At 47.2% G+C, this 24837-nt stretch overlaps 1 protein-coding gene across 1 annotated transcript in view; it reads left to right on the top strand.

Moving 5' to 3' along the window:
* Positions 1–18985, top strand: part of LOC135375313 (nose resistant to fluoxetine protein 6-like) — an 85328-nt gene extending 66343 nt beyond the window's left edge. Inside the window, exons 9-15 of the mRNA XM_064608054.1 lie at positions 393–558; positions 4742–4821; positions 4950–5069; positions 7608–7728; positions 11531–11714; positions 12377–12519; positions 18048–18985. Coding sequence (XP_064464124.1) covers positions 393–558; positions 4742–4821; positions 4950–5069; positions 7608–7728; positions 11531–11714; positions 12377–12519; positions 18048–18341 — 1108 coding nt within the window. The 3' untranslated portion in view covers positions 18342–18985. The remainder of the gene's footprint in view (positions 1–392; positions 559–4741; positions 4822–4949; positions 5070–7607; positions 7729–11530; positions 11715–12376; positions 12520–18047) is intronic.
* The last annotated feature ends 5852 nt before the right edge of the window (positions 18986–24837 follow it).

The raw sequence follows: 24837 nt of genomic DNA, 5'->3' as shown, positions 1-24837 counted from the left end.
GTATTCCCAATTACGATTATGCTTCAATTAGAACAATAAAAAGTGCAGAACTATGTGATGCTTTCTTCTTCCTCTTGTTTTGCACAAAGTAATATCAGTGAAGAGCGACAACAACATTATTTTAATAATGATTCTGGAGTTTCATCGCCGGGGGCGATACTCTACCCCATTGCTTGCCGTACTGTAGTGAAAAATAATAGTGAACCACTGGTTGTACCAGGTACTTCAAGAATCAAGACACATAAACTCGTGCAGGTACACTCCCCCAACAAACATGGAAGCACCTGTGATTGGCTTAGGTGGGCGTATGTCGCCTCGGAGTCACAACGTAGTGTGCCTGCCTTGATTTTCTGCTTTCGAAGTGCCTTACTGTCCTCCTTCCTCTCCTCTAGGATGACGCCCCCGCTAGTATTGGCCCTCGGGCTTCTGTTCCTTATGCCGGCCCTCGGTGACGGTCCATTCTGGAGCGACATCATGGGCACTGAAATTCAACTCTGCGAAAAATCCTGGTGGTCAAATTTGCTATACATTAACAATTTCTGGCCTTCCAAAGATATGGTAGGTAACACACGTTGACTTTCTCCTTTGCGGCGAGAGCGACGTTGACTCGATTGTTCCTACCTTTAGGATGGTGCTCTTTGTTAGGGATCTTCAGTAAATTCAGGGAAGATGTTGTATAGTCGGTGAAGGAATGCACAACAGAATAATTACTTGCGTTATCTTGTGAAATATTACTTGTGTTATTGTAACCACACGACGTTTGGAAATAGTCTGTTGCGCACTAAAAGATGCCATCGACTAACATGTAACTGTTCCATTTATCAATTACTTTATAAGGAGTCACCATGTACAATATCTTGTCACCGACCACTTGAATTTCAAATTTCCGACCCGGCAACGTTAGTCGTACGGCACTACCCTATCTCCTCGGGTGACGTCAACATACCTATCATGGCATCAGGTCTGCGCAGGGAGAGTCCGTAAGTTTTTGTAGAGGAGATGAACAGGAATAATCACGGAGGGCTAGATGTGCCGAAGATTGAAAACTCATGTGCTTGAAAACTGAATCTTCTTCTTGTGGCGCGTACCCGTAGTTGGGTGACGTTGAGACAACGGCGTCTCAGCCGCGGGAGGCAAACGAGGATGAACCAGAACGAGATGCGCCACCGAAGCCAAATACAGTGCACGGCACCGTTAGCGACACGCCATAGCATCGTAGTGCTGGAAAGTAGCGGAAGAAGACTGTTGGAACGTAATGAGAATTTATCTGAGATCTGCGGCTAAGTAGCGGAGGGCGCTGTCGAATTTGGTGTCCGGGTGCTGCAACGAACGCTGGAGCAGGAACTCGTAGGTTTGGTGAATCTGCGTTACCTGTGATGAGTGCTGACACGAGCGCCGGCTAGAGAAATTGTGCAGTAGCGTCATGGTGTTGCGAAACCATGTCGCGGCTGGCAAAAGAAAAGCCACATGTGGAGGGACACATCTGACATGTGAGTGTGAAGCTCGCAATACAGTGCATTCGGCCGAATATGCCACGGATACTCCTAGCGCGGAGGTTGAGGACGACTAAGCGCACGGGCACGGATCGAGGGATATTCGGCTGTTTCCACGGAACTTGAAGCAATCGCCTTGCATTGGGCTATAGCTCGGAAGTTTTACTGCAACCTTCAAGGACTCGCACACGTTTGCACGTTTACACCGACAACTGGGCGGTCATGCACTAAATCGAAAAGAAGACACCGCGCAGACTTCTCGCCCGAGTTATGTTCGATCCTACGGAGTACAATTTTACCATTCGTGACACACCCGGCAAGCAAAACACTATCGCGGAAACCTTGTCAGGGTTACCGGAAAGGGGAACTCTCTGCTGGGACTTCGCGCAGAGGACACTCGATATCGTCTGAAGGAAGCACAAAGAAGGGATCCCGTGCTGGGGGCTATTATATAGAGACATCGAAAACCCCACCCGTCCGATGAATGCGAATACGCGGTATTTGACTCGTCAACAGCACCCTTATGTCAACGTCCGCGCAAGGCCAGACCAATATTATGCCTACTGTGACACGAATAACTCTCAAGCACGCTCTTCTCACATGCTATCACGACAAGGATGGTCACAGCGATGCTCGCCGGACTAAAGCGGGCATTGTCTGAAACATTGTCTAACACTGTCTAACACTGTCTGAAATTGGTAGGAGGTACTGCTGGAAAACGATGTCGCAAGCTGTACATGCCTGCGTCAAAGGTTACCTATGTGCCAAGAGTACAACCACAATATTTGTAGCCATGCGAACCCCCCAACAACGCCTTTCGATTGCATCGCCAATGACCATGTCGTTTCGATCAACACCAAGGGTCACGACAAACACTACAGCACCGCTGTCGACTTAACCACGCCTTACGTCGTATCCCGTGCTGTGCCAAGCAAATCCACCGAATATTTACTCATTTTCCTTTGACATGGTTCATGTATACGGAACACCTCTAAGAGCCTTTAACGACAACGACAAAGTGCTCATGTTTATGGCAGCAACAAAGTATTTCGCTCACCGACACATCGCACTGCGGACCGGTGCCCTACACTCCGGAGACTAACGGAATTGTCGAGCGCGCCATTGGTAGACCTTTCCCGTGTTTCGGAAAGACATTGACGGAGAGATTGACGACTCGAGTGCATACCTGAAATGTTACACTTTCTAGGTGAACATCACCGACCATGCTGCGTTAGGAACATCTCCATTTCGGTTACTTTTCAATTTCCTACTGCCCTCAGCGATATATCGACATGAAGCATCGCTGTCGATGCTGACATCGACTGCGATGCCGGCGTAGACATTCAGCACGAACGTAATTGCGCCCATGCCAACCTTACGAACATGACCAGAATTCAGAGAGACGATTCCAAACCCCGAAAGCCATCCTTTCAAATCGGAGATCAAGTGCCCTTTGCCAACGGAATCAACGATGCGAATTTAGGAGCCCTTTTTGACGGACCTTATACCATCAAGAACAATTCCCACAACGTTTACTATATAGAACGACCGTTACCGAATGGGACTATCGAACCGAAAGGAAGATATCTCCGGCTATGCAGAACAAATCCTATTCTGACCCCTCCCCCCCCCCCTCGTGAACCCCCTTCGAACATAATTTTGACCTCAGCGAGCTGTTTCAAGGGGATGACCGGGATCAGCCTTCATCTCAGCAACCAGCTTAACCAGTGAAACTTAACCAAGTGAAACTCCATTAGAAGACGTTCGCCGTCACAATTCCAAACGAACGCGCCGACCACCTAGATGTCTATTGGATCACGTGACCGACGATATTTCCGAGAAGGACGAGGAGGACGCGCAAAGGCCGCGGTGCACGAATCGAAGGATATTCGACATTATCTTGCTGGCCTTCGGACTATAGGGACGGATTTTCTCCTTCCATTAAAGTTTACTTTTGTTGTTCTACGAGTCCGAGTCCGATTCTTCTGACAATGCGCGTCGCATTGTGGCGGTGGACTTCCCGAGTATAGGAAGCCGTCGAAAAATGTGTTAAGGTCGGGGCGTGTGAATGAGCTGGTTCGAAGGAGTCGAAGGGTCGAGTCGAATCGAGGAAGGCCCAACGATGGTACTGGGACCGGTGCTGCAGGGACGAGCTCGAAAGGTTGTCGCAGTTGCTTATTGTAGGGTCGTTGTGCGGGCGCAGGGCGTCGTTGAGTGCGATGCTCGTAGGATTGCAGGTGTCCGAGGCTCGACAGCATGGAAGCTGTTCCAAAATTTGGAATAGCTGCGGTAGAAGGACGGAATTACTCACGGGACTGAGGCGTTCAATTTCTGGGTCATCTAATGTAGAGGAGATGGTGTTCCTCTACATGAGTCTGATCGGCGATGCTGAAATGTCACAGAGGGCCAGATGTGCTGTAAAGCATATCAGCAGTGGGTTCGCCCCAGCACCTTGCCAATAGAACTGAAGCTTCTTCCGGTGGGACTTGTCCGTAGCTGGGTGACTTCGTCTTTCAGGAGCCGCCAGCCTCTCAATAAACCCTCATCGATCACGAAAAGTTCGTCTGCTACTGCTATTGCTACGACGCTTCCACCGCGGCAGGCTGCGCCACTAACCACCGGTTAGGCCCTCCCATCCAGACTGCCAAATGTCACGAAAGGACGTCTAGTGCCCTCGTTCACTTAAACGTTGTTTGAAAAAGTGGAATGTCTTTAGAGTTTGTGCAAATCAAAGGAGCATCTCTCTAGCATATCTTGTGCGTACATGTCGGCTACGCTCGTCGTTACCTTTCAAAAGCTCGCGATATTTGTTGCACAACACGCCGCAGCCAAAAAGGGGGAAAAGTATAGATGAGCATAACTGATCCTTTAACCGATTCTACAACATCCCTGAAGAGCAGCGACAAGTAAGATTTCGTCTGCCGCGAAAAAACGCGGAAAACGACTTTGAGTTTATCCACGGAACACAGATTTGCCATGAATTTGGTTGATTCACTGTGGATGGGGGCGTACGTCATTTATCTAACGCTGTCTAAAATGTTAAAGCGCCTGTTGCTCTCCCGTTCGCCTGTTGTACGGCTCCTGTTTCTGCATCAAGAAGATATCACGATATCATTGTGTGTATCGGTTGGCCAAGACCACCTTGTGCGGTGAAGTAGTCTCTTTTATAGTGTAGATGTACAGTAGTGGAATGTGATGTGTATGTATTACATACCAGCACTAAGGAATGATGGCTTGCATTCTCGCAGTGTCTTGTGGCCACTTGGTACCTAGCGTGCAACTTCCAGTTCTTCGTTGTTTCAGTGTTCATCCTCATATTGCTCTACAAGTAAGTACAGTTTGCAGAAATCGTTAATCGTATCAGCTATATTACTAAACGCAGTACAAGAGAAAACGACCTTGACTCAAGGACCGTTGTAGAACCTGTCATTGAACGGTTTTCTTTTGCCCTTGTAGCTGGCCCAAACTTGGACTGAGTGTAACGTTTCTGCTTCTGCTGGCGGGAAGTGTCACATCTGGAGTGATTACGTACCTGTACAAGTTGCCTCCAGGACTCATATTTTACCCTGACCTAGAGTAAGAAGATGCCTCGTACATTGCCACACTGGGTACACTCTTGCCTTGCTATGATCTGAGGTCGGGAACCGCCGAGACCTCGGTAGAAAAACAGATTCTGTTCGAAATAAGCTATGCAAGTAGGTCAACCGACTGCGCAGCTCCCCTGTTTTCCTCTCTCCCTTAGTGCGCCTAGAGCGACCTCATAGGCCCCTCCGCGAAATAAGAGGGTAGCATTTTAAGGTTGATACGCAGGAGCTTTATTTTTCTATGGCCCGCCTACGAATACCCCCCATTGGTACCTTGTGAGTGGACCGATTGTTTATCACGTGGTTTCTCCGAACTCTATCCTCTCGCCTGCTCATAGACAAAGGGCGCGTTAAGTAGCGGCTCTACCCAACGCGCTTGGTGTACTGTGTCCATGGTGTGGTGCGTATACTGAACGGTCTTTCCGAGCCACGAGCTCGGCGCCCAGTTGAGCGCCCAGGCGAAATTTCCAAGGCGGCTCATTGGTTTCCCAGCCTTCCCATCCTCCATACGTCACACAACAGGAGCAGCACATACGCGCTTTGACCTGCGAGCTGGAGCGTGAGAGTTCATTAAGAGCGCCACGCTCCGGAAACGAAATGCGCTTCCTGCGCTCCGGTGCTGGTATTTAATGCGCCCAAACTTTCGTTGCGGCGGTTCCTGACCTGGCGCTCCTGCTTGAGCCAATTTTCACCACTTTGTACTTTTCACTTTATGACCGTTCAATGTATTTCGACATGTGGGACATTCCATCGTCAGAGCTGAGCACAGTTTCGCTTCGGGAAAATCCTTGAAAAACACTTGAAGAACGATGTCAAGTGTGGAATATTCCATTGCGGGAGAAAAACAACACGCTGGCTTCATAGGGCAAAAACTTTGTGCTCATCAATTTACGTGGGTTCGCATGGGAGAAAATTAGGGAAACAAGACGGGAGGAAACAGATATGCACGAGGCAAATGGGAGCAGTAATTGTAACGTTCCTTCTCGAAGGAACCCAATAGTCCAAAACTGTGTCCTCTTCTTTCTTCCTCGTGACCCCACCCTCTCGTCCTCCTCGTTGGCACCTTACAGTAATGTTGGAGAGTTTTTCCAGTTTCGGGGGTCCCCGTTAGCGGCAAATTTAACGTTGCACTGGCAAAGCAGCACTACTACAACAGGTCACGGTTTCCGAGGAATCCTGCGGTGGTCACGCAGCTATATACACTACAAGACCAATACAAAATCACACAAAATGAACTCGGATTGCGGCATGGTGCTAACAACCCTAAGGCCTGGTCGCTTGAGGGATGTGACGTAACAATTAGGAGTCGGCCAATCGCGACCGTGCTTTCGGCGGCCGTAGCTATCGAGAAGAGCTACGGAAATCGTGTATTTCAAATTCTCAGCGGTGATTAGCTGACAACTTGGCGGGCTGCGGCGATTGGCTGACTTGCGAAGTGATAGAAGGCCCATTACCAGCTCGCGTGGGTCTCTGGTTAGCTTACGTCGAGACTGTGAGGTACCCCGGTTCAAATCGCAGCGCCGGCTGTGCTCTCCGGTGTTTTTCCTGGGTTTTGCTCCGATGTTTCCAGGCATATGTCGGCACAGTTCCCTTAGAAGTTGGCCCAGGACGCACATTCCCCCAGGGCGTCAGTCGTGACGTTGCCCACCTCTGTGAGGCCGACAACGGCGAGCCCTTTCACCAGCAACACCGCAACATAGAAGGCATTAAGCAGGCCACCTGTATTTAGGTGGCGTTGGTAGTACGCTTTGCGTAAAGTCACTGGATTGTGGAAAGTAGCGTATCCTTTCCCTTTCCCGCATGGACATCGGAGCAACAATGGTGGCCGCAGCATGTGTTGGAATGCCACGTCCGCCATTGCTGCTCCAAGTTCGCAGCGGCAAAGATCAGAGGAAGGCCGTACTTTCCCCAATCCAGTGACTTAGCTTTACAAAATGGGCTCGCGCAGGACAGGTGGCGTTGCACTGGAGATGCAATCCCGTACCGACACCGCTTGGTGTAAGCAATCTCCCCTAGCGAAATTTGCACTTTCAGTGGAATCCGGCAATGAATAAATTCAGTGCGACAAGTTCAATAGGTTTAACGAGCACCAGGGATGTCAGGCAATGTGAGGAAACAACACAGTAACGAAAAGTTACAAAGCCTGACCGAGTAAACGAAAGAAGTAACGAGAACGCTAAGTATCAAATACTTCAAATAACAAAATCAAATAGACGACTTCAGAAAATCCCAGTCCTCTTTGCGCACGCATTGCATTCTGGGCGCTTGCTGAGCGGGGGAACGAAGAATAATCCTTCACATTTCGCTTACATGACACCTGTGACCATGACACGTCGTGGACAATGGACCAGTAGGGGAGAAATCGGAGCAGTTTGGAAGCCACCCGTTTCTTTCGTATTAGTAAACTCCCACAGTTCAAAGCGGCGCTATGCACTCTGGGATTTTCTGAACTCGTCTATTGAGGGAACGCACGGAGATTTGAAGCGTTTGAATATTCTCTGGTACCTTGATGATATGATGACTTTTTCAGTACCGTTTCGACTCTGGCGACACTCGTGTATCATAAGCCGTACAACCACATCGGCTCCTTCTGTGTCGGCATCTACCTCGGCTACCTGATTGTGAAGTTCCGGAACGTGAAGCTGAAGCCGGTAAGTTACTGTAGTCCTATTAAACTTTGGAAGGAAAATAAGTCTAGTCAGTCCACTAGATACACCGTTGGCGATAAGGAAAAGCAGTAGCGCGCCAAGAGAAATACTCACAGGGGTGACATAAACCGGCCATTCTTGTAACTACCCTCAAGCGGGTGCTTTTGGCAAGACTACCATCTTGTCCTGGTCGCACATCATATAGTAAACGTCATTTTGAGGTCATGTGTCTTTGTTTACTTGTCGTTCTGCCGCTTACCGACATATTTCCGTCGTCATAACGCTAAGTGATGAACGTATTTCGCCATCGTAAATTATGAGGTCCTTCTTCCGCAACGCGGTAGCCAATTTCTCCTGAGTTTAAATACGTCGCATCGGCTCAGTGAATCTTAACGCGCGGTCGTCATCGCATCTTTGGAAGTCGTCAACAGTGCGAGGCCTTATGTGCAAAAACTGCGCGTTTTACTGCGAGATTATTGGATAGAATTAATTACCGTCATCGAAAGCCGTCCAAAACGACGCGCAGAAACAACAACCGCATTGTTTGCAAACGGTTTAGACCGCCGATCACGGGCGCCGACATCTTTAAGGCCACGTGTGCCTTTCCTGTGACGTCGACCAGGACCTTTCCAGGATGCATTGCTTTCGCCCAGCACGCTTTCGTCTACGGAGCAATACACTAGATGGCACCCCTGTGGAAATACTGCAGCGCCACCGTGCGCCATCAGTAGGAGACCGCACTTTCTGCTCCAGCAGAAGTCAGTGTCAGTGCAGCAGTGTCACGCGGCCAATCTTAACAGCCAATACGGAAACAGTGTGATCACGGTAGATTACATTATCTGGCGCAGGAATAGAGCGTCACCTCTCTGTGTCCAGCCGTCCTATCTGCGACACAGCAATATTTTGAGAGCCGACGGACTGGATTTCTTTTTCCCTCTTAAGTTGAACACGATTGTAGGAATTTTGTGAAGAAATAACAGGGTGAATGTGTGCCGCAATTCCCAGTGTTGTACCCACTACCCGAAAAAGGTAGCGTAATACCTATACGCGCTACCTGGGCAGAAAGTAACGAAATCCTGATATCGTTACAATTTTCTAAAGGTAGCGAAATACCGCTACCGTTACCCGTAAAAAGTAAGCGATACTGCATACGCACAAGAAAAAATAAGTAACCTGAAAGTCTCACTAGTAACGAATTCGTTAAGAGGAAACACAGCGCATAACAGTTCTTGGAGGTGACACGTAGGTCTCCTCAAGGCTGTAATTTGGAAAACCATTTTTATAGATTTACTAAAAGCCGCTTTGGTCGATATCCCGCCTATCTTTTTCTCTTCCCCTATAAAGCAAATAATGCACAAAGCAAGCCTGCCGCTAAAAGCTCTACAGCTTTGTTACAAAAAGAGCTGAGCTTGCCCGGAATGAGAAGTTAGTAAACATACCTTGATGTGCTTTTTTCAAATTGGACGTTAGGTAGGACAACTCATAGCTAGCGTGGACGGCTCCACAATGCAGTACGAATGACCCAGTTTGAGGACAACTCCAACCATATCACTGTAAACGTTTTCACACCTTTAAAGGTGTGCGCTATGAACATTCAACCTGGTTGCGTAACATTGCATCTCCAGGATGATATTTTACAAAATTTGGAAAGCATTACTAAAGATCAAGTGTCAGTGCAAATCTTGCTTTCATTATGTCTTGGATATCGTAGGTACGAGCTAATGCATATATGCATCGCTATCGATAATCGAGCACGCGCAAGTGTCTACAATACTGTTGAACAATGTTGAGATGTTCCAAAACTGAATTTTTGGAGGACAGACAACACTCGAGAAAAAGAAAATTTGTGCGAAACCGTGCTCCATTATGATGTTACCAAAATTACACCTAAAAAGGCGTGTGCCATGCACGTTGTTACACCTTTAAAGGTGTGAAAAGATTTAAAGTGTACACGGAATCTTTAAGAAGGTTAATCCCAAATAGGGAACAGGTGGAGGGCCCAGCCTGTTTGTAAGATATCGACCTCTGTGCCCTCCTTTCGGGCTTTTTGCCCGGTTTTCGTAGAATAGGCCGTGATATTGAGCAGCTTGTTCGAAGCCTTCGAACAAGCTTCTAATAGTGTCACTGCCCTAGCACGGGATCCTCCCTCCTGTGGATATGGACAAGGAAATGATTATGCACAAAGAGAAACTTTCCGGTCAGCTCATTGCGCTCCGACCAGTGCAATGGCGAATTCTGCTCCGGTTACTGCTACCATAAGCTTCCGTGGCCGCTCTATGAAGCAACCTTCGAGTTTTTATCATGGGAGGACGAGAATAATTTAACTGTAAAGCGGAAGCTATGGAATAAGACATACTCGGCAAACAGGACGTCAACTTCAAACCTGAAAAACCATCTGAGGCGAAATCCTTGTTCTTGTGTATGTCTCTCTCTCTCTACACGCTACGACACGCGTGCGTGTCACTGTCACCGTGCTCTTCTTTTTCACCGCGATGCGCCAGGTCGCATGCACATGTGGTATTTTGCCGTGTGACGTCACCGCGTGTTAACTTATACTGCTTCTGGTTAAGTGCAAGACAACTTTTATTGCACTTCGGTAAATGTAAATAAATTTGTTTTTAACAATTTCATCACCACCCCATGGAAATTTTTATAAAAAGTAACTGTAATGTAACTAAGTTACTTCCTCTCAGTAACTGTAACTGTACTAGTTACTCCACCAAGAAAGTAACTATAACCGTAACTTAGTTACTATTTTTGGCACATAAACTGTAACTGTAACTCAGTTACCTTTTAGAAGTAACTTACCCAAGACTGCTCGAAGGTAGGCAAAGTGAAGGCTCGATGATAGGTCAAAGTAGGTTTGTCGCGAACCTGAGCTCGGAAAGTAGCGGTAGCGGTAGCGCTCTAAGATTGCGCTACCGCAAATTTGCAACGGAAGTAGTTCTTTCGTTACCAATTTAAAAAAGTAACGCGATCTCTACTCCGCTACCGAAAACAATAACGGATGCGGTAGCGCCGCTGCTAGTAACGGCGCTATACGTAGAACACTGGCAATTCCAGATGAGACAATGAGCAGACCAAGAGCAGCATTCCTGGTTTGAAATTATAAATCTAGGGAGATATCTGGGAGAAAGAGAAAGAAGAGTCTTAAAGTCGTAGTTGCCATCGACACAAGGAATTTCAAAGGACATTGTTCGGAGGTGTGGCTCATGACACAAACCGTTTCACAGAACATATTGGCAACGTTAATCCCCTATCTGCTGGTCGTTTTTGTGTAGCGCACTCTAGTGTGCAGTGTGGGCTCAGTCTAGAAATGAACAAAGAACGAGCGGAAGCACTAATGAAGCGCGACGCACTTTGGGTTGAAGCGGCGGTGTGACATGCAGGCTCGGGCCCGCTAACCTTTTCTGCCCTGCAACGACCTACGGAATTCGCCGTAAGTTTGCGGTATATTCGGCACGTGTCAGGTCCGATTTCTCGAAAAAAGAAAAAGAAAAATGCGTGTCATTGAAAAATCACTGAGGTAAATAGAAGCCTGTTGTGCTGTGCCTATAGCTTTCACTTTTGGAAACAATGAGGTACTTCTCACGCATTCGGTACGTAGGCACTCCATTTCCGTCTCATCTGTGTTCAGACGGTTCAGACCCAGTTGTCATGAAAACATCTGGAAGTTTCAGTGAAAAGCTTCCAGTCCATACATGTGACACGAGTGACCGGCGAATACACAATAGTCTCAAGGAGTATGGTCCGTACGTGTACGAATACCGAAAATCTTTATTATTATTTTTTTTTCACAATGCAGCTGACTCAAGTGATAGGCTGGTGCACATCCTTCGCCGTAGGCGTGGCAGTGCTGTGGGCAGCGTATCGTTGGAACGCCGAACTGCCTCCTCCGAGAGTAGCTGCCGTCTACGCGGCCACGCACAGAGTTGCCTGGTGTATTGCTCTGAGTTGGCTCACTTTTGCTTGTATAACCGGCCATGGTGGTGAGTCTATACTTACATTGCATAGCTGTCATATGTGTACATTCGTACCTAGGCAGTTTAGAAAGAGGAACGGCTGAACGAGCACAAGGACATGTGTCGCCACTTACATAACCAAGGGACGACGTTGTTTCAATGCCGTCCTGCCTGCACTTCCTTTAAAAACACGTTACAAAGGCCAGTGCGAGAAGGATAAGGGCGAACAACTGGCCTCCGTTTCTTTTTTCTAAGGCCAGCTCGCGGAGTGTTTCCAGTCTCCCCGTCATACTTACGTTTTCTTCGTGCTGTTGTCCTGCAAACGATGTCACAAAAAAAAAAAGCATATGTGCGTCAAGACCTAGTATCGCATCATTCTCCTTGTCATACTGAACAACTTCCAGGTCTTCATCTTTGCACGAGTCAATACAGGGGCGGATTCAGGACCTCGGTTTTAGGGGGGAGGGGGTTCTGTGTCAGAGCGCGTAGTGGAGGAGGGAATAGAGGGAAATCCAATGTGTAAACTGACGTTTTGGGGGCTATCGTCCCCCTCCCCTGGATCCGCCACTAAGTCAATACGAGTCAGTCAGGAGAATCAGCAAAGACAACGGCACCACCGCCACGAGCAAAGCCACAAAAGCGTGGCAGGGATATCATGGGAGTGATCATCCATCGTCTTGTCCGTGCAGGATTCATAGAGAGGATACTGTCCTGGGGTCCATTCAGCGCCCTCGGAAACTTGTCCTACATGGCCTACATCACACACCCTGTGGTCATGCTCTATCACGCTAGCCGCACTAGGGATCTAATCTACTACAGCCAGTACGAGAAGGTGATTATCTTATCTTTCTCGCTTTCGTACCCATGTAGCGCTATCGCATTGTGTTTAGTAACAGCAGATGTCATTGCTGAAATGTTAAACGCTTGCATGGCTGCGGGAGCTCACGACCGCTCGTCTACGCGAGGAAATGTCAATGCTGACGTGTGGTCAAAATCACTATATGCTTTCCCCAAGCATCAACTCGTAGCGTTTTTGTTTCCACTTACAGTGCATTCCCCAAGTTTGTATGTATAATTGGGGGTTTACGTCGCGAGACAACTGAGATAATTCCCCAAGTTTCCCGATTCGTGCTTCACCTTTCGCCGGATTGAGCGGTACAATTTACCATAGATTGAGAAGTTACCCGTCAAAAAGAACTCGTTACGAGCTAAGTTATCGTGTGAAAAAATGTAACTAAGTTAATAACGAAGTTCTTCAGCCTGAAATCTAACTCGCAGTTACTGAGTTACTTAAAAAAACGAGTTACTTCCAAGTTACTTTGGACACAAAATAGCATTACACAGCTGTAGCGCGCGTGAGCAGTTGAGTTAGACCTTGAGTTACCTGCGGAGGAGTAAAACACGCTTAGATCGTTTCCGTTTATGACCAACAATTCGAAAACTTTGCATCTTACTCCCTGCGGGTGCACAATGGTACAGCTTCATTTCAATGGCAGCGGTTCTTACCTCCTGAATCAAATACTGTCATTGAATGAATATCACGTTTTATGACAACAAAAAAATGCCAAGCAGGAACCGGAGAGAAAGCAAGAAAATATGTGCACGTGAGCGAAAAGCGAATTAAAAGAAATTTGGAATTTAAGTTAACTCATTCTTGCAAAGTTACCGGAAAACGGAACGACTTCCTGTGAGAGTTACCACGGCGCAAAAGTACCGAGTTAAGTTACAAGTTACCAATAAAGGGAACTAAGTTACAGTAACGAGTTTCTTGTAAGGGGTTACCGCGAACTCTGCAATTTACAGCACAGCGGCACAACCGCTTCTCGTAAGCACGTGGCATATCTCCCACGGCCATGTCAGTATGGCTGACACAGACATGTACAAGATACTCAAAAATGTATTTAAGATAAGATAATAAATACTAACTTTCGAATGTAATTAAGATAGAGTATAAATACATGAAAATTAAAGTAATTAAGATAGAGTACAAAATACTTCAAAAAGTATTTGAAATACAGTTAAGATACTATTTATCCTTGAACACAAAAAGTCACCGGTCACTGGTCAATGCGGCAAGTCGCCGCTATGTGACATGAATCACCAAAACCCCGCGCACTAGCGCAAGCCGCCTCTGTGTGACAGGAGTCATCTAAACAGAAGTCCCAAAAAGATGACAAAGAGATACCACATAACTCCACGAAGTATATGTGACCCAGAACAAAGCAAACTTCTAGCAGGTCCCCGCTCGGCGAGGTCAGAAGTTCACACCGCCGCAGCCACAAACACAGATAAAAGGCACACACAAAACAGGACGAACTGCAACTCACGACTACTTTACTGTTGAATACACATACACTCTTAAATACCAGAGTAGGTACACGTTCCCCTATGTATCCGACCTATTTTTTTAGATAGCACAATTCCTCCTGTATGAGGGCGATAGAGGGAGCGCTGACACATTTTCCCCCTTTTTCCTCTATCAAAAATGATTCATATATCTCTCGATCCTGCTGTGATCTGAGATTAATTTCTATTGAAGTTTTATCAAAGGCATGCGAGCATCCGCATCTATCACAATGGAATGCCAAGTGACTCGACGGTGGCATCCCTTTCAACAACGTCGCGTGCTCACGTAACCTAGTATTGGTACACCTGCCCGTCTGACCGATGTACACTCTTCCACAGGATAACGGAATACAATAAACTACACACTGGCGGCAATCAACCCACCTGTTTTTGTGTTTGGTGTTACATACCTGTCTTTTTTGTCGCTTGTCCACCTTAGGGCAAAGACTATACAACTTGCAAGGGGCTGAGATCACAACAGGAACATTATGTCTGACACCTACTTTCTTTATGTTATGTGCAAGTCCGTGAAAATAGGGAATTGGGACCGGTCTTCCTTCCTCCCGGTTCCCAGCAAGCTTCGGTAAGCCCTTACACTTGCTAGCAAGGCACTCTGCCACAGAGATGAGTAGATCCTCGGGATAACCCCCAACCCGCATTTTTTTCTAGCTGAGACTCGAAACTCCCCTGAATTGTATGTTGACAGGACTTTTCCAAGGCAGCCCCCAGGCCTGAAGTGGCAATAGCCCTCTTAACAATTTTGGAATGCGCCGAATCGTACGGTAGTACCATCTTTTTTGATCTAGGATGGAAAGCCCAACAAATATGGTCGTGTCCCACACTTAGCTTCAAATCCAAAAATTGGAGGGTACCCTCCACCGGTAACTCAAATGTGAACCTCAGGCCTGGAGCACAGGAGCTAAACACATCTAAGCAGGCCTGAACATGGTTACCCAAAACAGGTGACCCTAAACTTGAATCAAGAAAAATGAGGAAATCATCAACGTAGCGAAACACTTTCACTCGCTGTTTGGCATTCATCGTGTTCTGTATGAAGACGTCACATTGACCTAAGTATATGTCAACTAGTAAAGGAGACAAACAAGAACCTATGGGGGTGCCACTCTTCTGTAGAAACAATTCACCTTCCACTTCCACCACAGTTGCAGTGAGGTACCCTCTTAACAACTCCAAAAAGGTAGACAGACTGATTCCTGTACTATTCTGAAAAGCCACCGTCCCCGAACTCTCAATCAAGTCTTGTACTGCTTGAAGCATAGGGGTTTGAGGCACAGAATAGCAGAGGTCTTCCACGTCCACAGAAAACATTTTGAGGTTGGTATGCGTCAATTCTTTTAGATACTCGATGATAGGGGACGAGTTCTGCACCTTGAAAGGGTCATCAATAGCCAACTTAGCCAAGTGACGTTGCAGATATCTTGACAAGCACACCTGCCAGGTCCCTCTTTCCGTTATGATGACCCTAAAAGGAATACCTTCTTTGTGGGTTTTCGCAGTAAAAAAAGGCTTCGAGGTGTTTCTTCTCACTCTTTTTGATCCTGGTTGTAAGGTTTTGAAGGTTTTCAGTTGCACAAACATGAAGCACACTTGTATACGCCTTTCTTTGTTCCCCAGATGAGGCTTTCCGAAAATTATTCTTGATAGCTTCTGCACATTTCTCCTTATACGTCTCTGTAGGCACCACCACAAAACCTCCCTCCTTGTCGGCAAGTAGAAGCCTTTGCCCTTCAGTGTCACAAAATTGCAGAACAGGACGTAGATCCAGCTGGCGTGTAGACAGGCCAACATTAGTTATCGCCTGTACCCCTTGAAACAGGCACGAATCAAAGGCCTCGGGCGGAGCCGCACTGGAAACTTTTCTAAGACCTCTGGTTTCTTCAATTTTGGTTGGAGGCAAAACTTAGGTCCTTTTCCCAGAACTCTTTCCACGTTTTTGGGAATCGCCGCGTCTCCTAGGTTCACCACTGCCTGTGGCTGCGGCTGTGGCGGCTAAGGTGAACAAGCAACAAAAAAGACAGGTGTGTAACACCAAACACAAAAACAGGTGGGTTGATTGCCGCCAGTGTGTGGTTTATAGTATTCCGTTATCCTGTGAAGAGTGTACATCGGCCAGACGGGCAGGTGCATCAATACTAGGTTACGTGAGCACGCGACGTTGTTGAAAGGGATGCCACCGTCGGGTCACTTGGCATTCCATTGTGATAGATGCGGATGCTCGCCTGCCTTTGATAAAACTTCAATAGAAAGTAATCTCCGATCACAGCAGGATCGAGAGATATATGAAGCATTTTTGATAGAGGAAAAAGGGGAAAAATGTGTCAGCGCTCCCTCTATCGCCCTCATACAGGAGCAATTGTGCTAACTAAAAAAATAGGTCGGATACATAGGGGAACGACTACCTACTCTGGTATTTAAGAGTGTATGTGTATTCAACAGTAAAGTAGTAGTGAGTTGCAGTTCGTCCTGTTTTGTGTGTGCCTTTTTGTCTGTGTTCGTGGCTGCGGCGGTGTGAACTTGTCATGTACCGACTTCCCCAACTTCGGACCCTCAGTGGCGAGGTCAGAATTCGGCGTCACCGCGTCAGGGCACACATAACAGAACCCTCACTGGCCAAGGATTAGGCCACACGGGGCAGAATCTCTAAATGGAGACTTCCAAGAAGGGCCAATGTCCAGGTCAAGTCCGAGGGACTCAGGAAATATACACTGAACAAGCAAGATAATGGAAAGACGAGACACAGAAAGTTTGAGACGGAGATCCAAAATATGTAATTAGAGTATTGGGTAGAAAATGCCATAAAAGGTATTTTAAATAGAGTACAAATACACAAAAAAAGTATTGAGTAGAGTACCAAAATACCGCAAATTGTATTTAAAATATGGTATTTTAAATACCATACTCAAAATACGTACAAGTCTGGCTGACGAGTGTCCGTACTCCCGGGCCCGTCCATTACCGTCTTTCCTGTAAACCCACCGGACGGTCTCACAAATGGAAATATCAGTATTTTCCATTTGTCCGACATAATTTTTGGGTGAAATCTCACGAAGCCGGAACAATTTTCACCATGTGACAGTAAAAACAGATAGTTTTCGGCGACGCCCGCACGTGCCCCATCATCGAGCGTTCTGGTACTTTGTTGAGGGAGCCGGCTCTTGCCCTCGGGTTGTTCCCTTATCGTATGCTTTGGGAAAATCAAAACTGTAAATTACGGGCAAAACTGTGTCGAAGTGGTCACCAACTGACCATTGCTAGTCAAGCACGGCGGCAAAACTACGTTGCATGCGGACAACACTGGTTCTGAAACGAAAGTTGTTGGCTACGTATCGGCTACGTAGCCATCAGGAGCAGCAAGTCAGACGGGAGCATAGGTCATTGTTGCTTGACGACTTGTGGATTTTCTGCTGCCAGACGTCGCGACGAGCCGTTTTACCTCAATTTTGCCTGGCAAAATAAAGATTACTGCTCGTCGTCTGCCACATTTGTATGTAGTTGCAGTGGGTTTGTATGCAAGAAAATGTCATACGTGGGAGTGAACATAAACTCCTGTCTGCTGCTTTCAGGCAGCTTTAACATGTTCTTCGCTGCTTCGCTCGATCTTCCACTTTGTATTTTTTCGTTGTCATGTTATGTGAAGACAATGTGTGTTCCGACAAAAGTTTACAGATCACCATAGCGACGCATTTCGTGGTCAGAGCGACAGCAGCGAACGAGAGTAGACACACTTCTGGAAGGTGCTTGGAAGTATATCTGCTTCCGTTTTCTGCAATGGTGTCACTCCGATGAAGATATACACCACTCCGGTGTTCCAACTATTATCAGGATCTCTACTTTAAATACAACGTTATCTTTCCTCGCTTTAGGTCTGTGTTGGAAATAGGCCAATGTATTACATTACCGTTACCATACAAACGATGAATATCATATCAGACGCTGAAATTATGAGAAAACAGCTCGATGACTTATGTGGTGCGTAACACTTTTTTTTTTCAGGTGTACGCGTTCTTTGGACACTTTCTGACGACGCTCACCATATCTGCCATCTTCTACATCATTATCGAGATACCTTGCACCCGTTTGGGTGCCATTTTACTCAGGGGAAGGCTTTTCCAGACTTCTACCGAGAATCACGTCAACAAAAATGGCAAAGTCAACGCAAATGGCTCGGTTGCGGACACGAAAACGTGTAAAATGAAAATGTCCGCGAACGGTGCAGCACAAGAAAAAAATGTTTTCACGTTAAGCGGGAATGAAGTATCGAACAATAACACATCCAGTCACCTGTGACAAACTCTCAAATAATGATATTTCCTCTTCACCCGCTAAAGTCAGATGTGTTTTCGTTAAAAGCAAATGCTCGAGGTGGGACACATAACGAGTTACAACCTGAGCCATCATTTCGCTTTCATAAAGAAGGTTTCTATAGACTGGGATGATGTAAAGTCTATATGACGCAAATGTGATACGCAGCTATGAGCGCTAACCTAACCGAAACGCAAGTCTCTCCTCATTATCGGCACCCGTACGTTTTCCTGCCTCAAACACTTAATCTGAATGGACAGAAATGCGTACAAGAACGTAGAATGAGAATTGAATTCCAGACGCTTTTAGGAAAGTTGCTGAAATGCGACAGCGTGCAACCAAAACCATGGACGTTGAACCCTCCAATGTCAAAGAAGAACCCGTTCCATCGAGTGTCCTGTTTGCTGATATGTCGAGCGTGCCTATTGTCGGATTTCACGAATGCATCGTTCTGTTAATTATTTTACGCATGTTGTCTCGACAGAGTCGACGTGACACATGGCAGTATAATGCCAGTTGCACGTTGTTACCTGGCTGGATGCCAGTTCAGTGAATTTGTACAGGGTATCTTGCTGTATTTTTAGCGACCGCGAATAAAGGTATGTCAGAAACAAGTTTTACGAATGACAGCATAAGAACATCGTTCACTGGCAGTAATATGTTTCGTAGAACAGCCTATATTAAAAAAATATCTCGATACCTGACAGCTCTAATAATACTTTATCCCTGCCAATATTACGTGTAACTGATGGCGTTGCAATAATAAATGTAGGCTCTGTTCACGAGGAACAAAGGAAGAAAACCAATATGTCTTCTGCCGTTCGATAGGAACAGAGATTACGAAGCCACGTTTGTCGTGAACCGAAAATGACGTAGTACTTGTCTCCATCGCGAACACAACTCTTGGAGTATATGGAGTAGAGTCTACAGCCGCGTTTACATGAATGAGACAGAAGGTCATCGAATCGAGCGGAAATGGTGATGAAGATGATGCGCCACCGTTTACATGAATGCGCGTCGAGTTTCGCTCTATTGAAAATACGCGTATAGATGTTGAACATAACGCAAGGAGGCAAGCGAGCTGATGTGAAGATATAGAAGGCAACGTTTCCTTGAGCTAGAGGAGGGATGACGAGGACGGAAAACTGCAATACGACAGGACGAGGCTCAGAAAAGCCTCAGCTGAGCCTTGTCCTGTCTTATTGCTGTTTTCCGTCCTCGTCGTCCCTCCTCAAGCTCAAGGAAATGTTGCCTTCTACGCGTCTAGAGCTCTGTACTGTCGGAACTATTGTTTCCGTCGCCATTTCTCAAAATCTTCTTCTTCTTCATACACAAAACGTACCCCGCAGCCGCAGTATGACTGCAGCTACCGCAGCCACCTTAACTTCTTTGTCGCGCAGCAGAGGCCTTCCTATAATCCTCCTCTCGTTTTCGATGCGTATCTTCTTGTTTATATGCACAATTTCAATGCGGATCTACCGTCTCTATCCACGTCTGTCTGGCGGATTGACTTCGATACTTTATCCTTGCGAATTGACCGTTTACATGAACACCAACAAGTCGAGTCGATGCGCTTCTGTCGCATTCATGTAAACGCAGATTGTGTACACGATGCATCTTTAGTGAAACGCGACCAGGTTGGGCGGCGGAGCTAGGTTGCCGTGTGAACGGGTTGCTGGCGTTGCAACGCGGATCGCCTCACGAGCGATTCTTGAACAAATGTTGAAGAATATCACCAAAGAAGATTATGAGTCACTGCCTGTTACCATCACGTGACAGGCGTCGCGTTCATTTTAGTTCGTTCGACATAATAAATACATACGAACATAAATATCGAACATAGTACAATAGTTCGACATAATAAATACATAATAAATGCATACGCATCCTTCCAAGATGTCCAATCGCAATGACTGGCTGTCATGGCGTCACTTCGGAGACGTAAATTCCGCAGTCCAGCGGCGCCGCGTACGAAAACGACGGTGGTTCATATAAGTGTCGAAGCTCCCCCTTACGTTCGTGTAAAATATTTAACGAGAATATGTCCTTGCATATGTCAGTTTCAAGCTGTCAATCGCAATAGACGATTTCAGAAATTGCATGGATGGCCCACCAGAGAGCGCCATGTTGCGAAAGCCCCGCTGCACCTTGGGATTTAGTTTTCATGAGTCAGAGAGAAGAAGAAGAGCGCAAACGGTTTCGGTTTTCTCTCTCCTTCACCTCCCACACCTTCGAGCAACAGGCACAGGAGCACGAATGTAAACGATTTCCCACGACGCATTGCGCGATGCGCGTGACTTGGGCGACGGAGGGCGCCCGTGTGGAGCAGAACGGCAATATCTGAAATCGCCTATTGCAGTTCTCGCTCTCGTGCGATTGGAGGAGGATAATGTTGATGACAGTTTCTCGCGCCATCTCCCGTGTTCGTTCGACGCTAAGGTTTGGCGAGTTGCCCAACGTGTGAAAGGAGCCAGCAACTTCAATGCGCTGTATAAGTGCGTCTCTACGCAGGAGAGGAGGCGGTCAGAGGGAAGAGGGTGGGCGCCGCCGTAGCCAATGGGGCTTTCGGAGTGGAGTAACTAGCAGAGGAGATATGCGCAGAACGCTCGGTTACTTCCACAGCGTATTGCATTGCTGGAACGAAGCTGCAGGAAGAGTGGCGTCGTGTGAATCGATCCTCGCAGACACCATGCACTGTAATCATTAGTGAGTTTTAGAATGGGGGCCCAGTGGAATTTCGAGTCGTGACGCCTAGGATGCCACCCCTGCTTTCGGATTTGGGGGTTCAAGCTAGTTGTCGTGTACCCAAGTTTGCCTCGAAGCGTCGCGTCGACCGAGATGATGTGCGTGAGAAACGGAAGAGAAGCAAAACGAAGTTTTGTAAACGCACGGAACACTCGCTCTCCAATGGGTTCCCGCCCATTGCGATGTCGAAGGCAATGAAGTGGCGGACAGCGCCGCCGAAGCAGCTCTCTCGTCTCGGACACGGACGCGTACTGCACTGCTGAGAGGCGATCGGCGGTCCATACTTCGAAGCCTTGTGACTCCTCTGGCTACCCGCCGACGGACCGCCGACGTACTACCCCCTGCCATGCTGAGCAGAGTTGACCCAGCTCTCGCTTTCCGCATGCCAGCACATATCTCTCGTCAAGACGCTGCATTAGTTCATCGAATGCGCCTCGACGTGGACGTGGCCTTCACAGAACAGTGGCGCTACCGCTTGAGACAAGTTAACTCTCCCCACTGCAGTCACTGCGGTGCTGTTGAAGATATCGAGCACATTCTTCTCCATTGCCCACACTACCACCCTTCCCGCTCCGTACTCTCCGCCACCCTCAACGAGCTCGACTCCCGTCCCCTCTCCCTCACAAAATTGCTTGGCCCCTGGCCGCATCCAGCTCACCAACGCTCTGTCCTCAAGGCTCTCTTCGCCTTTTTGGACGCTACAGGACTTCGATCCTCATTGTAACGGGACCCATTCCTTCATTCCCTGCTTCACCTCCAGCAATGGGGTAGAGTCTCGCCCCCGGCGATGAAACTCCCCACCCATTATCCTGAAATAAAGTTGTTGTTGTTGTAACGTATTTGACAATAATGTTAGGAACCAAAAGTCGTTTGCAGCAAAGTGGGTACTGTGTAAAGGTACTTGATAGTACTTCAATGGAAATTAGCTCATGTTTCGTGTTGCAGTGGAGAAACCTTATTGTAAGTCTCTCTCCCACCATGCTCGTCTTGTGCGCCGTACATCAAGCTTATAGGGCACGCTAAAACCTATCCCAAGTCTCTTTGCACAGCGTGTTTCAGTAACCACGTCAAAAATGTTTAATGAAGAAAGTATGAAGCGTATGGAGATCGTGTCAACGGTATTTAGTCCTTCTAGATTTTTTTCACGCGTTGTGGTAGTTAGTACATATGCCACGCATTAATTCGGCCAATTTTGGTAACTGAACACGAAAATTAACCTAGCGAATGTAGAGTTTTTCTTCATGAATTCGATAGCCTATGGCTACAATACACAATCCCAACAAAAATCAGCAGGTTTGTCATATACGTTTCCACACAAATTTGGCAGCCGAAAATCCGTCGCTCAACGAGGCGCGCTCGCTAATATTTGCCGCTGCGGAGCAATTCGCTTCGCGCAAGCGTCCTCCCCCCAGTGCAAGAACAAAATAAGCTACCCCGCAGTCACATTTTTGTTCCTTGTAGTGGGAAGATTTAATCGACGCAATAAATTATGTGTGTGTCACCGGCCAGCTGCCACTGAGGCAGTGTTTACACGGGGCAACTTTTTCGAGCAACTCGAACCAATGTCTTGTGAGCAATTTGGAGACCGCGTTCACGCACAGCAACTCGGCAGCTCTACAGTCCACCCCCAAGCAACCTTACGGCGACCGGGGAATTTTGGTTCGAATCCAACTGATGGTGTATTTTCTTTATACCTGCTATTTATATACTTGTCATTGTCTTGTCTTGTCTTTATAGCTGCTGTTCATATACTTGTCATTGTCTTGTCTTGTCTTTATAGCTGCTGTTTATATGCTTGTCATTGTCTTGTCTTGTCTTTATAGCTGCTGTTTATATACTTGCCATTGTCTTGTCACGTCTTGTCATTTTATTACACCAAAAGGTCATCATGATCTTCAAAAAATGGCTTCGAGCAACTTCTCAAGATTGCGGTCGGGGAGCGATTCCGAGCAACTCGAGTTGCTGGAGGTTGCCGGTGTTGGTCGACTGCCAGGAACTCGAAAATTGCTCACAGATGTGGGGAAAAGTTGCCCCGTGTGAACGTTGATTAACGTGACGTGTTGCGAGATAATACTTTCGATGATTATACAGCACCCTGTTACTCTGTCTTCTTCGCCTCGATTCAGGCGGATTCAGCAGTTACACAAGTCCGCATTTGAGCTAGAGCGGTTTAGCGAGTTACGGATTTTCGACAAATTTTCGAGTTCATTTAGTAATATTAGCGTAATTAATGCGTGAATTGTGTGCTAACTACCACAACGCGTGGCAGAAACCTAGCAGGACTAAATAACGTTGATACCATGTACGTACAGCCGTCGCCACACTTAACCGTCGCCACGCGATCGCGTGGCACGTGTGGCTACCAGAGTCACCAAGCGGCCAACCTTCGACGGTGTGTTCGAGACATGTGAATCATTGCACAGAGGCGCCGCCTCTCGACTGTGGCTCGGTAGTGGCTCGATATGCTCTCACCTTCTGATGTTGCGTTTGTGCGCCCTCACCCAACGGGTGCTTCGGCCACGAACCATTGCGAATGTGAAAATGCGCGCTTATCTGATGCACTCTACCTTGCCGCGATAAAAGGAATAAATAAGTGTTGTGGGTGGGCTATAGGTTTGATATAATTCTATGAACATTCTTTTGAGACGAACGAAGCTTCAGCTCTTGTCCGTTATCACCGCTCCTGAATCTTTGACTCGTTCCTTGGTGCTGAAGGCATATCTAGTGATGTCTTTGGAGGCTCATTTTTAGTTTTTAATTTATTCTCCGCAAGGGCAAGCGCGCATTCCCTTCCCAATGTCCCTTCTCAGTCGCAGCCGGCGCGCGCGCCCGGAACGAGCGTTATCCCAGAGTAGGTACGGGCAGTAGGTGAAACATGCGGGAATCCGAAGCCACCGTCGAGAGGGGGTGCTTGTGTGGAACTATCCAGTGTCTCGAACCCAGAGTCGACGCCTGGCGGCGCTGACGCCTGTGGGGCCACGCGATCGCGCGTTACGGTTAAGTGTGGCGACGGCTGTACGCTGCATACTTTTTCATTATTTTTTTTACGCGAAACACCGTGTATGTAATAGGTACACATAAGAAAATAAACAGTGGACGAAGCAGGAAAAATAACCGAAGTTTTCTGTAAATACAGTATACTGCGTTTTGTAAGTTTTTCTAGACATAGCTACACACTTCGGAAGTATCTCGCTCTGATGTTGTTACTTTTTCGTTCGGTGCGCACTTCGTTGCACGTCGACTCCACGCAGTTCAACATTTCTTATCTTTCTCCATCCACACAAACATGCCAAGACAAGGTGGGCACAGCACAAAAAGGGTGACTGCATTTTGGAAAGCAAATTCGTAGATGACCTATTTCTCACCTTGACGCAGATGGCAATCTGGAGACCTTCAATCTGGAGACCTACTCGCCGCAGGATTGTGGAACTTTTTGCGATTACCTCAATTAACGTTTAATCACTGTAGGTGAAAGACCCTGTACATCAATGTCTAGGTGGCTGTTGACTGAACTTACATTTACCACAGCGACACGGTACCTCGAGTCGCCCCTGTTTTCTTTCCAACTGAGCCGCGTGGTACTTCTGCACCGGTAGTTCGAAAAGTGTCGATTTTTGTAATATATACACCAATCCTAATACTTTTAAGCTACACACGCTGGTGCGAGGGCGTTGTAAGGCAAGCGTAATTTGGTATCGTATAGATCGCGTATAGGTGCGAGTGCGGACGTCAGCGC

This window comes from Ornithodoros turicata, unplaced genomic scaffold (genome assembly GCF_037126465.1).
Source record: "Ornithodoros turicata isolate Travis unplaced genomic scaffold, ASM3712646v1 ctg00000850.1, whole genome shotgun sequence".
NCBI lineage: Eukaryota > Metazoa > Arthropoda > Arachnida > Ixodida > Argasidae > Ornithodoros > Ornithodoros turicata.
This window is presented reverse-complemented; position numbering and strand designations above follow the sequence as displayed.